We start from the raw sequence: 13,369 nt of genomic DNA on the forward strand, positions 1-13,369 counted from the left end.
GTTCTTTAGCTTAAAACACAAGTGCTTTGAAATTTTCCCTTTTCTGTTTGTTCATTCAGTAAATACTACATGTCTATTTATGCTGCTAGTTTAAATTGATGATGTGATGCATTTCTGTGATGTGTCTGCTTGCTAGTTTTTTGGTAGTGTTTTTTAATAATGAAATCTCTGATTCGTGCTTACTGGTGAGTTGGTAAGTCATGATTGGCAGCTCCAGATAGTAAATTTAAACCAGATTTACAAAGAATCTTTTGCCACCTTAGATTTTTTTAGACACCAAAAAATTGACTATTTTTAAACTAATTATGGAGAGCATTAATCCAGTAATTTCTTTTAGAAGACGTGAACGATCAAGAGAGAGGGACCATAGTAGATCACGAGAAAAGAGTCGGCGCCATAAATCCCGTAGTAGAGACCGTCATGACGATTATTATAGAGAGAGAAGCAGAGAACGAGAGAGGCACAGGGATCGTGACCGAGACCGTGACCGAGAGCGTGACCGAGAGCGCGAGTATCGTCATCGTTAGAAGGTGGGTATTCCTTGTTCCTGTTATATTTAGCATGTGTATTCTTAACAGTAACTATGACTCCAAGGCTACTATTTATACAGTATATACCTACATTTTAAACGGTCCAACTACTTGTGAATTTTATCTTCTTGAAACATCTGAAACAAATGACAGGTAAGTAATGAGAGGTAAAAATTTTGACCCTTTATCTTTGAGTATTTTATTGCTGAGTTAATCACTTTTAGGTTTCAAATAGTTAATGGTCTTAACAAAGCAAGGAAATAATCAAGAGGACTCATTGTGTACTTCTAAAATCTAAAAATTGGGATTCTTGTAATCATATACTTAGTTTGTGTGTAATTTAAAATATAAAATACAGGGAGTTATTTCATATATATGTTTGGATTTTTTAAAATAAATGGAAAGTGACTATTCTTGAAATAGTTTTATTTGTCCCTAAAAATTTATGAGAAAATCTAACACAATCATAGTTTGTAATATGGGAGGGTGTTTTCTCAACATTCAAAGAAAGAGCCTTTTTTCTTAAAAAAAAAAAAAAAAAAAAAATTTTTTTTTTTAGAAGAGACATTGTTTTCCTGACATCCAGTTTTTGTTTTTAAAAGAAACAGTATCCTTTAATTTGCAAAGAAGATATAAAAGTTATTCAGTTAAAATGGGTTCAGGGTGTATCATATCTAAAAATTTTAAATTGTGTCAAGTCATATACCCAAGTTTAGAATAACTTGAAATAATTTTCTTTGATGTTTCATTCATAAATCATAATCATTGTCTTTTTTTCTGTATTTTAAAACTATTTCTTGTGTACATTTTTCATAAGTGGGAAGAGTTGTCTGTTAATGCTTCATTTTCACATGTAATTTTATTTTTTATATTTGTTAATAGCATTTATTCATGTGAAGAGCTGGGGGAGGGCAGTATAAGGCTTATGCATGTGACACAAAGGTTATTCTGTAAATTAAAATATTTTTTCTTTATATGTTGGTTGGCATATTCAAATTAAATAAGGCCAAAACAAACCCCTCATAGGTAGATTACTCTGTGATTATTTTCAGTAATCATGGGAAACTTACTGAAAATTCAGTCATGGTAATTGTTAGTATTTAAAATGTTATGGGCAAAATTAAAGGCTTTATCGTGTGTGTAATTCCATGACAGAATAGCAATTTCTTTAACCATAACAGATAACATTTTAGCAAATGAGATGCTTAAATGCCTAGAAAATAAGCATGCTGTTTTTGTGGAACACAAATAAGCTCTTACAGTGTTTACGATTTTAAGGGCTTTTTAAGTTAAAAGGCTGGTTTTGATACTTTTCTTTGCATTTGAATATGCAGATTGAATATCAAAACTTTAATTTTTATATAGTTTTCCATGTATTACAAAATTTAATATAAATCTCAAAACATTCTTTTAATGAGGCAAAAAAAATTTATACTTTTAAAACTAAGATTATTGAAATTGATACTGTTTTTTGATGTAAAAGTTGACTATTATGTAAATCTAAATACTAAAATTTAAAGAGGTAGCATTCTTTTCCCCTGAGTTAAATACATCTGATCCCATTTTAATGAAAAAAATTTCAATATCCGTCAGTTGCTTAAGGTGGATTGTGACTGGGCTGTTAGTTGAAATGCTTATCTATATCAGCCATTTTCATTATAGAAAGATACAGATTCTATAAGTTATCTATTTTTTTAGACTTCATAAGTTATCAACAAGCTTCTAGTTAGTAAAGGCATGATAATGAAACTTGAATTCATCTCCAAAATTGGATGTGCCCATTAGGGGCCCTCTAAGCCAATTTAAACCCAATGTTAACTAATTACAGTTTTCTTAGTGGTTTTAGTGAAACTAGCACAGTCAACAAGTAAAATTCTGAAAAGTCTATTGTTAATCTTAAAGTATATTTGAGTTAGCTAACATTACATTCTAGTAATGGGTACACCTAAATACATCATGGCTTGAGTTTCATTACATTCAGACATTAACTGCAAATTCCTAATGTGCAAACTATTGTTGACATTTTTCTTAATCACTGATGTACCATACCAGAATTTCCATGTTTTGTTTGTACATTAATCAGAATTGAGTTGTAATACTGTATGTGCCTTCATCCAAGCAAAATTTTACATAAACATTTCTAGTGCAAAAAATTTTGTTATCCTGGATTATTGTACGTTTGCTATATCAAACAGTATTTATTGTGGATGTAGACATGAGTAAAGGGGTGGGGAATGGGATTAAATATATTCAAGTAAAACTCTTTTTAAAACAAAAGCTATCTGCAAATTTGATCACCATCATAATAAGGTCTGTTGACCTTTTTAGAAGTTTTAAAATATGAGTCCTTTTGAGCTTTTATGTAAATCTTAAATGGACTAAATTGAATGAGTGAGTTGAAAGCTAAAGTGAATGTCAGTAGTAAGGCTGTATACAAATAAAATACTAATGTAATCTATTAAAGTGATGATGAATGGATAAAAGGGCAAGTTCTTAATTTAAATGGAAACTTAATGATCTTGGCAAGCTGTTAATGTCTGTCCCATCTTAATTTTTTTTTGTGTTTGACCTGTTGGTAACGTTAATTGCATTCTCTCATTTTAAAATGTATTGGTTTTTCTAAAAGTATTCAATATCTAAGTTCAAATAGATAATATTTCAATGAGAAAATACCAGTATTGTAAATTTCAGTATGTAAATACATTGTGCTTCATATTCTGTAATTTCTGCCTCTATTCTCAGACCACTCTGAGCAAAATAAAAGTAGTTCAGTGCTTTAAGATTGTACATTTCTTACTGAAATAATTCTAGTTTCATAGTTGAGCTGCTTAAAAGGTTGCATTCCTCTTGTTACTTCTTCGGAACATCCCTATTCAGCAAATTTGTTTTAACAATTTAGCTTTTCTTTGTTTACTGAAACCAAATTTTTTTTTTAAATACTCTTTATTTAGGCTTTTCCTCTCCCTATTTTATGAGGTTTTACAATTCTCAAATCATTATCCATGACTTTGACACAATTTTTAAGCATTGGGTATGGGGTCTGGATTCAATAACTTGCCTTTCCTGTCTTACAACTTTTTTCCTACCTTAAATATCTTGACCATAAGATCTTAGATTTTGTTATTTCACGGGTTTTAGGATGCTTTGCATTGTGTATTCAACTTACTGTGTTAATTTGAGAAAAAAAAAAAAAAGCCAGAAGAATTTTAAAAAATTCTTTCTTACGTGTTAAAGATGTTTCATTTTCTTGTTATCGTTGCTTTGAGGCTTATGTGAGAATTAAATTATCTTAATTACCTGGTGAATGATACTGGTTGTAATAAGATTTTAAATTGTTTCTGCAACTCTTATATTATGTGAGTTCTCTGCCTTATAGTTCCCAGCCCTGTTTCCTTGTGTTTTCCCATGTATCCTAACTGCTCTGCTTCATCTGGATATGCTAGCTTTCATTGCTTTAGCTCTGATTTTCCTTGCTTTGAGTATTTACAAAATCTGTCTCACTGCACAACTGACTTAATAGAAGTTACAAGAGGGAGTAGGAAGTGATCCCTTGAATGAATGTATAGTGTGTTTTGCTCACTGTGGTTTAAGAATATAGTTTTGTTTACAAATGATTAATGTTCCCTGTTTAAAAAAAAAACTCAATGCCAGTGTGAGTCACCTCGCTCTCTCACCTTCATCTCAGTGTTAAATTTACTACCATTGTTTTAGTTTGTAAAATAGATTGTTTTGAATAAATTCTGTCTTGAATGAATATTTAGTTAACGTCGTTTAAAGAAACCTAATAACCAGAAGGGGGTAAGGGTGCCATTTATGCTATCCAAATTTATGAATTTTTCTTTTGTGGTAGCATGCTTTAACTTTTCATGAATTATAAATAACAGGTTATTTTGAGATGTTCATTTTTGTAAATCTTTTGGGAACAAAGCTCATTTTTCTTTGTGATTACGTTTATTTCTACTATTTTAGTGGGTTGTAAGAGCAACAATTATTTATGTGTTTGATAGAGTAATAAAATGCTTTAGTTAAAATGAGGTAAGTACTATGTCCAGAGGTAGAAAGATGAAAATATGAAATATTTTGGTAGCAAGGAACTTCTTGTAAATATCTACAATAAATAGAATTGTTTTTGTGTAATATGTTCTAGTCAACACAAGAAGGAATTTTGATTTTAGAGCTAACTTGTATTATGTAGATAATTGTTTCTCTTGCCCACCTCATTTCCATTCCTCTCATTAAGGAAGAAATTACCAGATAGAGAAAAGTGAATTTTATTTCGTTGAGTCAATAGTGCATCTCTAAAATTATATGAGAATCCTTTTAATTCAATATATTAATGTGAAAACCTATAAAAGTGCCCTATCAGGTATATATTTGAATCTTAAAAGGATGCATTTACCATGAATTAAAAATACTAATTCTAACAAATGTGCATAGATAAGTTTCTAACAGAAACAATTATAATTTATTAATAACGACTTGATATATTATCTTAAAATGCAGGTACTTCTCTGTGTGTTGAAATTTTACTTAGTGCTCACTTTAGTTTACAGATTTTATTTAAAAGGCTGTAGATTACATTTATCTTCTTAGTTATTTTATCAACTGTTTACATAGGTCTTTTATAACTGATAGCTAAAGCAAGTAATTGTGTGGCTTTGACATTAACGATTTTACTAAATGATATATTGAAAACATGGTCATTGAATGTATTTGTCACTTTGAAGCTTCTTTTTGATATCTTTGTTGATGTAGTTGTCTGCCTAGACATTTGAGAGAGTATAATGTGGAATTGGATTATTGGAAATGGGTTGTGTTGCCTTCAAATTCACTTTCGTTTAAAACTGTAAAATTTGTATTTCCAAGTGCATAAATGTAAAGTGTTTAGAAATAGAAATAAAAACTGCTAGACTATCCCCCATATTTTATGTATGTATGATACAAATTAGATTTATTAGTAGTAAAGATCCATCTATAAAGTATAATCAGACAAAAGAGGAGTTCATTAGTCCTGGAAAAATATCTGTGTTGCAACAGGATTCTCTATATAAAAACAGTATAACGGGGCGCAGTGGCTCATGCCTGTAATCCCAGCACTTTGGGAGGCCGAGATGGGCGGGTCACCTGAGGTCAGAAGTTCAAGACGACTCTGGCCAACATGGTGAAACCCTGTCTCTACAGAGTTTCAAAATGCAAAAAATTAGCTGGGTGTGATGGTGCACACCTGTAGTCCCCGCTACTTGGGAGGCTGAGGCAGAGGAATCACTTGAACTGAGGAGTCGGAGTTTGCAGTGAGCTGAGATCACGCCACTGCACTCTAGCCTGGTGACAGAGCAAGACTCTGTATCAAAAAGTATAATTTTCCACTGGAGTGATAATGATATGAAGATGCATTATATGTGATCTGTTTTATGGAAGAGAGTTGAATGTTTTTGTTTTGCTCACTATGACTTTAAATAGTTTTTTCCCTCTTAATGACCTGATCTCTTTCATACCTTCCAGTGCAACAGAAAATTTAGGGAGATAGCATTCTTTCGCAGTTAGATTTATTAATTTCCCAGTAATTATTATTTCAGATTAGAATATATATGCCTTGTTTCTCTTTAATACATAAACCAGTTTTTTAAAAGTACATTGTAGACAATAAAACATTTGAAAGCTGCCATTTTAGATTTTTTTCTATTAGATAATTTCGTTAAATAGCATCAACATAAGGTGAAGATGCAATAAAAGATAACATTAGCAGTGGCCGAAGTTAACCTGAAAAATAACAGGCATATAGAAATTACGTATATAAAAGAAAAAGTCCCAATTGTAACATATATTTTTTTTCTTTTGCAATTTTTAAATGTTAAGTTACTACTGCTAGGTAGTGTGAATGCATGTATGTACTGATGCTCTTAAGATACTTACAACCCAGTTGGGGAGGCAAAGACAAAAGAAAAATTTATAGCAGTGGCAGAAATAACTCTTAATTGCAGAGCAAAAAGTATTTTTCAGTTATTTTTATGGCAAAATATCACTAAACATTGTGCCCTATGAACATGTTCAAACTGAAAAAAATTTTTTTAAAGAAATTTGTGCCCTCTTGACTCTTAAATCACTTTATTACTGAAGTGGTTTCTTGTAATTTATACATAAATTACCTTAGAGTTTCAATGATTACTTATATCCAAGTTAACTGAATGTTCCTTGTGAACCTCTCTATCTGAAGTTTGCATATATATGTATGCTTGAAATTTTAGATTATCAACTTTTTTTTTTCTTTTATGTGAGTTTTAAATGAACTTTACATTGTAGATTCCCACTTAGCTTGTTTTTGGTTAGTTTATGATACTACGTTAGGTATTTCTACATAGGTGGAATAGGGTAAAAGTAAAGTAAATGTTTTAAATTTGTATTACGTCTAAAGATATGTACGTGAATGTCATTGATTTAAATGTTCATACTCTAAATCTTATTTATAAATTTTGTAACATGGAACACCATTTGATTTATAATAATTGCGGAAGTTCCTGTATGCTGTCAAATAAATACAATTAATTTGTAAAATAATTTTGCATTTTATATTTAGTTCAGCATTTAATTGTTAAATGAGTTTATAGACTTGATATGTGGGTGAATGAAAAATATTTACATTAAAATCATCCAAGCATTTTCTGTTTATTTTTGTAGTTTGCATATTTTAGAAAATGACTTATGAATGTTTCCATCATCACAGAAACAGTAGCTGCTATATTTTCATTTCTGCCTCAGTCATTAAATTTATAAGGCAGTAATATCTAAGAAGAATGAAATCAGAAGATGTCAGTTTAATCATCAGATAAATTGGAACATTTCACCACACCAAGGCAGCTACTGTTTCAGTTAATTCTTATTTTGTGTTAGAAAACATAACAGTGAAATAGATGCACGACTTGTATATGTATAGTTAAGCCAGCATTTTTCTGTGTATTTTGGGGAATAGCAAAATCTACATCACAAATTTTGACACATTACAGCTGAAGGAAGAGGATCACCTTCCAAGACAAAACAGTCTTCATGGGGGAAAAATGACGCTTGTCCAGCAGTTTGCTTCTTGTGATTGAACTGAACCTGTAAGGATTCATGGATAAAATGAACAGGAATAGATCTGAATAAAGCAAATCTGCATAAATGGTAACCAGTAGCTCTACTTTTATTTTTTATGTTGCTTAACTGTTTTATTTGAAGGAAACCTGTGTGATTTAAAAAGTTATAGCTTTTGCAACTTTATTACTGGTTATATACATTTGGCCATTATAATGTGCAAGCAATTGGAAAAAAAAAAGTCAAGTAAATGCTTGTTTTTATAGTAGTTTGTTCTTGTTAAAAATGTTCATATGATAATGTCTGTAAACAGCACCACTTTGATTACAATAGATGTAGTGTTGTAATAAACTGTTCAATGGGGCTGATGTGTAAAGCTGTTCAAGTTATTTGATGTTTACACCTCAGGGAAAGTCTTGTGTTCAGCAATACCTAAAGATAATGTTACTATGACATTTTTACTGTCCTTTAAAGCATTGCAATAGCGTTTTTGGATATGCATCAATCTAATCTTGTGTTCAGTGAATTAAACACAGTAATTAAGTGTCTTTTGCCCTTGATTTTGATATTAGAATAGGTGATTACATGGATATTTACTATTTCTATATTCTGCTTTTCTAGCTGTTTTTACCTAGTTAGCTTGTGACTTTGCTGAATGGTATGTAAACTTGTAAAAATTGAAATTTGATGGACATAGCAATCCAGTCAATGTGTAAGGGGTCAAAAAATGGAGGTTTTTAAACATTTAAGTAAAAACCCATACATATTTGATATGTAATGCAGATTAATTACAACACAGATGTACCGAAACACTTAATTGTGAACCGCTAACATTGAGGAAATTTTGACAATTCTGATTTGATGCTGCAATTATTTGCTGTTTTTCTATTGAGTGTCCTTATGGTTTATTTTTTAAGCCATAGGCAATGTAAATACAGCCCCGCAGCAGATAAATGTGAGTAAAGAGTGGTTTCGTTTTATTTTCCAATTGGTACACATTTTTGAAGAATGTGATGTTCATTAACATTAGGTTGTATTCTCCAGTATTTGTAATGGGAAATGACAGGTATACTGTGTCTGCACAGTTTAAGGAATTTTGTGTATATTCCTGCAACCTATTGATTCATACTATATAGTTACTTAGTTAATCAAAGATTTTTTTTCAAACCTGCCTTACATAATAGGCCCTCTTTAAAAGCACCTGGCTAGTATGTGTTCTTGGTTGCAAAATTGGCGGAGGCGGGGTGTCAACTTGATTAAGTGTTTTTATGGGAATGTAATTTGAAATCACTACTTCAGAAATTTGAGTTAAAATTCTTGAGCAAGTTAATATTTTAAGATCTGATTATCTTTGAGAGATCTTTTGTTAATAGACATTCGTTGTTAAAGTATACCCAAATTCTAGGACAATGCTTAAAGTATTAAAATATCCTAGATACTGTGTTATGTGCAACTGTAGAAACCCTCCAGAAATTTCCACAGCTGTTCTTCAGTTTTGTCTTGTCTGCTATCAAACCACTTCCAACAAAATTAGCTGTTTTGAATTACCCATATCACTGCCAGTTTTATTTTAAAATATTTTGTGTTTGAAATATCTGTGCATGGGATCATTGATGTTTATCAGAACTGTTTGCTTTCAGAAATGATTTTTTAAGCGTTTTGTTGAAAATGCAGTTGCTTTTTTGACATTATTTTAGATTTGTATCAAAATTTTCATGTTTTCTGTATATAGTTAGTTTTTGTCATTTCTTGGCTTCTTAATATTTTAACTACAATGCTCTAATGTGAAGAAGTATGGACATATAATTATTACAAGAGAAATTAGTTAATAGCTTAAAAGGTAAGTAAAATGTCCATGAGAATAAACTTTTCTTTGAACAGTTTAAAAATGGAATCAGAAAAATCTAACTGTACTTGAAATGAAACTGGAAATTTTATACTAATGAAATCCTTTATTTACCTTTTCATTTTTTATCAGTGCAACCTTTTAATTGTTCCTTCTATATCACTCTTCTCCCTGCTTGGCTGATCTCATTACATGACTTTTGTTGCAGACAATGTGAGTGTACTAGATTTGTTTGCTGCTTATCCATGATGTTTAAGTGTTGTCAGAAGGAAGTAACTTCTTGGTTTGACCAAGTAATTTTGCAAAGTCCTTCTCTACCTGATAACACATGAATGTATAGCAGTAAAGGTGAAAATTGCAAGCCTTGTTTTGTTCTTCATACCCACTTCAGTTGTTTATGGGCTGATGTTATTTAAAAACTCTTCCTTTTTTTTTTTTTTTTTTTTTTAATGTGTAAAAACAATCCAAAGAGAGAAATCCTTGCATAGACACCAAAAAAAGTGTCTCAGAGACCTTTTTATTTTTTCCTTAGTTAATAACTGTAGTGGATATGAACACAAGTTGAATTTTTAAAACATAGCATTTATTAGTGCTATACAGTCACATTCCTTTCAGCCAGTAGTAAAGTTACAGATGAGTGATAGAGTACCTGAATGGTACTGCTTCTCAAGCGACACTTTGGATTGAAAGTGCTGCTTTTGGTTAAAGAAACTATGTTGTGGAAAGCATATACCAGTGTAAATTTGCAGATGCGTATTTTATTTTGTCAGTTTTCATAAGGTTTGGAGTAAGGTGCAGTGGCTTTTGATCATAGTTTAGCCCATTTAATGGTCCTTTACCTAGAATGTTCTTAAGCAGTTAACGACAATTTGGAATATACAGATAACTTGCAGCTTAAGATACTATTTTCATTTAATTCTCCTGTGGAGAATATTGCTTTATTTTTTACTAGTTTCAGGTCAGTTATTAAAATAAACATGGAGGTTTTAATGAATGTTGTATAATATTTTATAGTGAAAGGGGAAAATTGTTCAAAGGGTAAAGACTTTCTCTTTCCCTTATGTATTTAAATGTGCCAATCTAAATACATACTGTTTTATACAATGAGATGCTATTACAAGACTTATGTTGGAGTGCTCTCAACATTTTGGTTTTCATACCTGAATGATCATTTCATTTTCTGTATTTTCTAAAATGGCTCCAATTTTGTGTTTTAAGCTTCAGCTTAAGTTATTTTAAGAGGAAGTTTATGTTCTAATTCTTTACTGAGAATATAGTATTGAGATTCTCACTGTTTTACAGATAACTGGTTTTTAAATTTTACTCATTAAATTCACTTGCATCCCATAGCCCTCTGTAAATGTTTCCTCCAGTTGTATGTACTTAAATGCACGCTTATCCACTGTGTATGTTAGACATTTTTGTGCTAAAATATATTAGTGAGATTTTTGTAGCAAAGCATTCTATTTTTCTGTTCTTACTGTGTGTGGGGGGGGTTGGGTTTCAAACTTAACCTTCAGTTTAAACACTGGTGTATTTGGTTTATTTATTTATTTATTTATTTTTAAGCAACTTGACTCTTAGAAGCCTTAGGCTGATTTTTTTCACTAAACATTCAACCAAAAATTATAAATTTATTAAGATGTGGCCTTACATATGGCATTCCTTGTGTTCGTAATGTGAGATTTTTGGTTTAGAGAAATCAAGATTGAGGATTAAAGTTTCACTGTAAGCTGAAATAGAAAATATTAAAATGTCTAGGCTTCTGGGAGGAAGTTCTTATAGTCTTCTTTCTTGGCATTAGAAAGAAGGAGTATGAATTTTTGTGAATATTCTAAATATTCAGGCAACACTGTTCAGAATGATTTAGATTTACCTTAACTAATTTTTTTTTAAAATTTCAGGTTGACATTCACTGAGTATGCAGCTACTATGGTTTTTGTATGGGACGTATAAATACTTGATTATATATAGACAGATTTTAATGTCTTTAAAGACTTCCTGCTATATTAATTAACATATTGTAATGGGAGTCTTTTAAATATTAGGTTGAATTTAGTTGAAGTCACACAAATCTTGAAGCGGTAACTTTGCATAGTAAATACTACCAAGAGTTTTTTCATGTGGGAGTATACTAAAACTCTGCCATGGGTGTAAATGTTTTACATTAATTTCATAATTGGACAGACCCTGCATTTAGCAAAAATGTTTCATTTTGAAAGTGTGTTCTTTTTGTTGCATTGTTACTGCGTAACACTTCTCAGCATTCTGTAAGTTAAATTATTTTAAAATATTATGGTGAATTCATGTTTATTTTTTTACTTTGAAAATTGTAGTACTCAGGTGGTATTTAATGGGAAAGGATCCTTTGGGTGTAAATCACAATGTATTTTAAGGAATGCATCTATACTATTGATGACTTTAGCCTTAAAAAAAAAAAAAGGTCTATTCCTTCCTCTGCATCCCATGGTTTATTAGTAAAGTAGTTTACAGCCCTGTACAGCCTTACAAAGTTATTTTGCAATTTTTAATGGAAAGCCCTTAACAAAAAAATTGTATCATATTACCAATATCCATGAATTACTGATCACAGTTTGTAAATAATTTGTTTAATATGAGAAGGCCAAAGAAAGTCTTAAAATTTTAGCTATTGACTCTATGGTGACTTCACAATAAGATTTCTGTGCAAAAAGGTAAGGTGATAATTGATCAAATAGACTTTTTTTTTTCTTTTTTCCTTGTTCTTTTTTTTTTTTTTTTTTTTTTTGCTGTCCATGAGAATTAGACTTCATACTAGCTTCTATTAAAAACGCTCATTCCATTTTATTAAAATGTTTGTAATTGCAATTTTGTGTTTAATGTTTACTTTGTCTTTCCTTTCTTTAGCATTTAGGTGACTGTTGGCAGTTTGCTATATGGCCATTGTTGGTCTTAAACTGCACTAGTAACAAGCATGGTATTTATCTTGTATTGAAAATAAAACAAACTTTTGATAAGACTTTGCAGTTTGTCCTTTTTGTTTGATTTGTAATTTGGTAACCATTGTATATGGTTTAAATAGTTAATATATATTGGCAGTATACAATGTCTTGTGTATTGACATTTTGATGCTCTTTAAAGCAGCTGATACGCGGGCTAAAATTAGGATTAAGAGGCCTGGCAGATTTCTAGGCTGTTGTATTGTTTTTAAATTGAAGATTCAGAAAGCATTTGTCTAGTTTTAGATAATCATTAACCTCACTAGATTTTAATCAAGTAAAAATGCAGCAAAAATATTTTACTAGTTAGCTTGGAAACATTATAGGATACTTTTGAAACAGTAACAGATTTGTGATTTCAATAAATATTTCTGTGCCAGGATATTGATATCAGGCCTCAGATTTCTTACCTGCAAGCTTCAGAGTATGTTAACGGTAACAGTTCTAAACAACTGAAATAACATGAGAAATAGTATTACCATCACTGGGACCCCTTTCCATGCCTCTACTAAAATTGTGGTTCAAGTTTTTGTTAGATTTCCTATTACTCTTTGTTATATGTTTCCGTTAATTCCCATTTGTGCTGAATTAGTTGAGACTTGTCCCTGCACTGTGAGGGCATTTAACTTTAAACGAAGATCGTTAGGAATTTTTCTTTTTTTTTTTTTTTTCTTAGTCTAACTTTGTCGCCCAGGCTGGAGTGCAGTGTTGCAATCGCAGCACTGCAACCTCCACCCCCTGGGTTCAAGCGACTCTCCTGCCTCAGCCCTCCCAAGTAGCTGGGACTACAGGCGTGTGCTGCCGCACCTGGTGAAATTTTTATTTCACCATGCTGGCCTGGTCTCGAACTCCTGACCAGGTGGTCCGCCCGCCTCAGCCTTCCAAAGTACTGGGATTACAGGCATGAGCCACCACACCTAGTCCATTAGGAATATTTTTTGGCCAGA

General features: G+C 31.3%; 1 protein-coding gene across 4 annotated transcripts in view; it reads left to right on the forward strand.

The window, feature by feature from the left end:
• The window catches only part of CPSF6 (cleavage and polyadenylation specific factor 6), a 31,759-nt gene extending 21,864 nt beyond the window's left edge, over positions 1-9,895 (forward strand). For 2 of the 4 annotated variants that reach the window (XM_017509274.2, XM_017509276.2), the window contains 2 exons: positions 338-530; positions 7,532-9,895. In XM_017509274.2, coding sequence (XP_017364763.1) covers positions 338-527 — 190 coding nt within the window. In that variant the 3' untranslated portion in view covers positions 528-530; positions 7,532-9,895. The remainder of the gene's footprint in view (positions 1-337; positions 531-7,531) is intronic. The other 2 variants (XM_017509275.2, XM_017509278.2) reach the window with 1 other exon arrangement.
• Positions 9,896-13,369: the final 3,474 nt, after the last annotated feature.

The sequence above is a fragment of the Cebus imitator genome, unplaced genomic scaffold, assembly GCF_001604975.1.
Source record: "Cebus imitator isolate Cc_AM_T3 unplaced genomic scaffold, Cebus_imitator-1.0 Scaffold414, whole genome shotgun sequence".
Lineage (NCBI taxonomy): Eukaryota > Metazoa > Chordata > Mammalia > Primates > Cebidae > Cebus > Cebus imitator.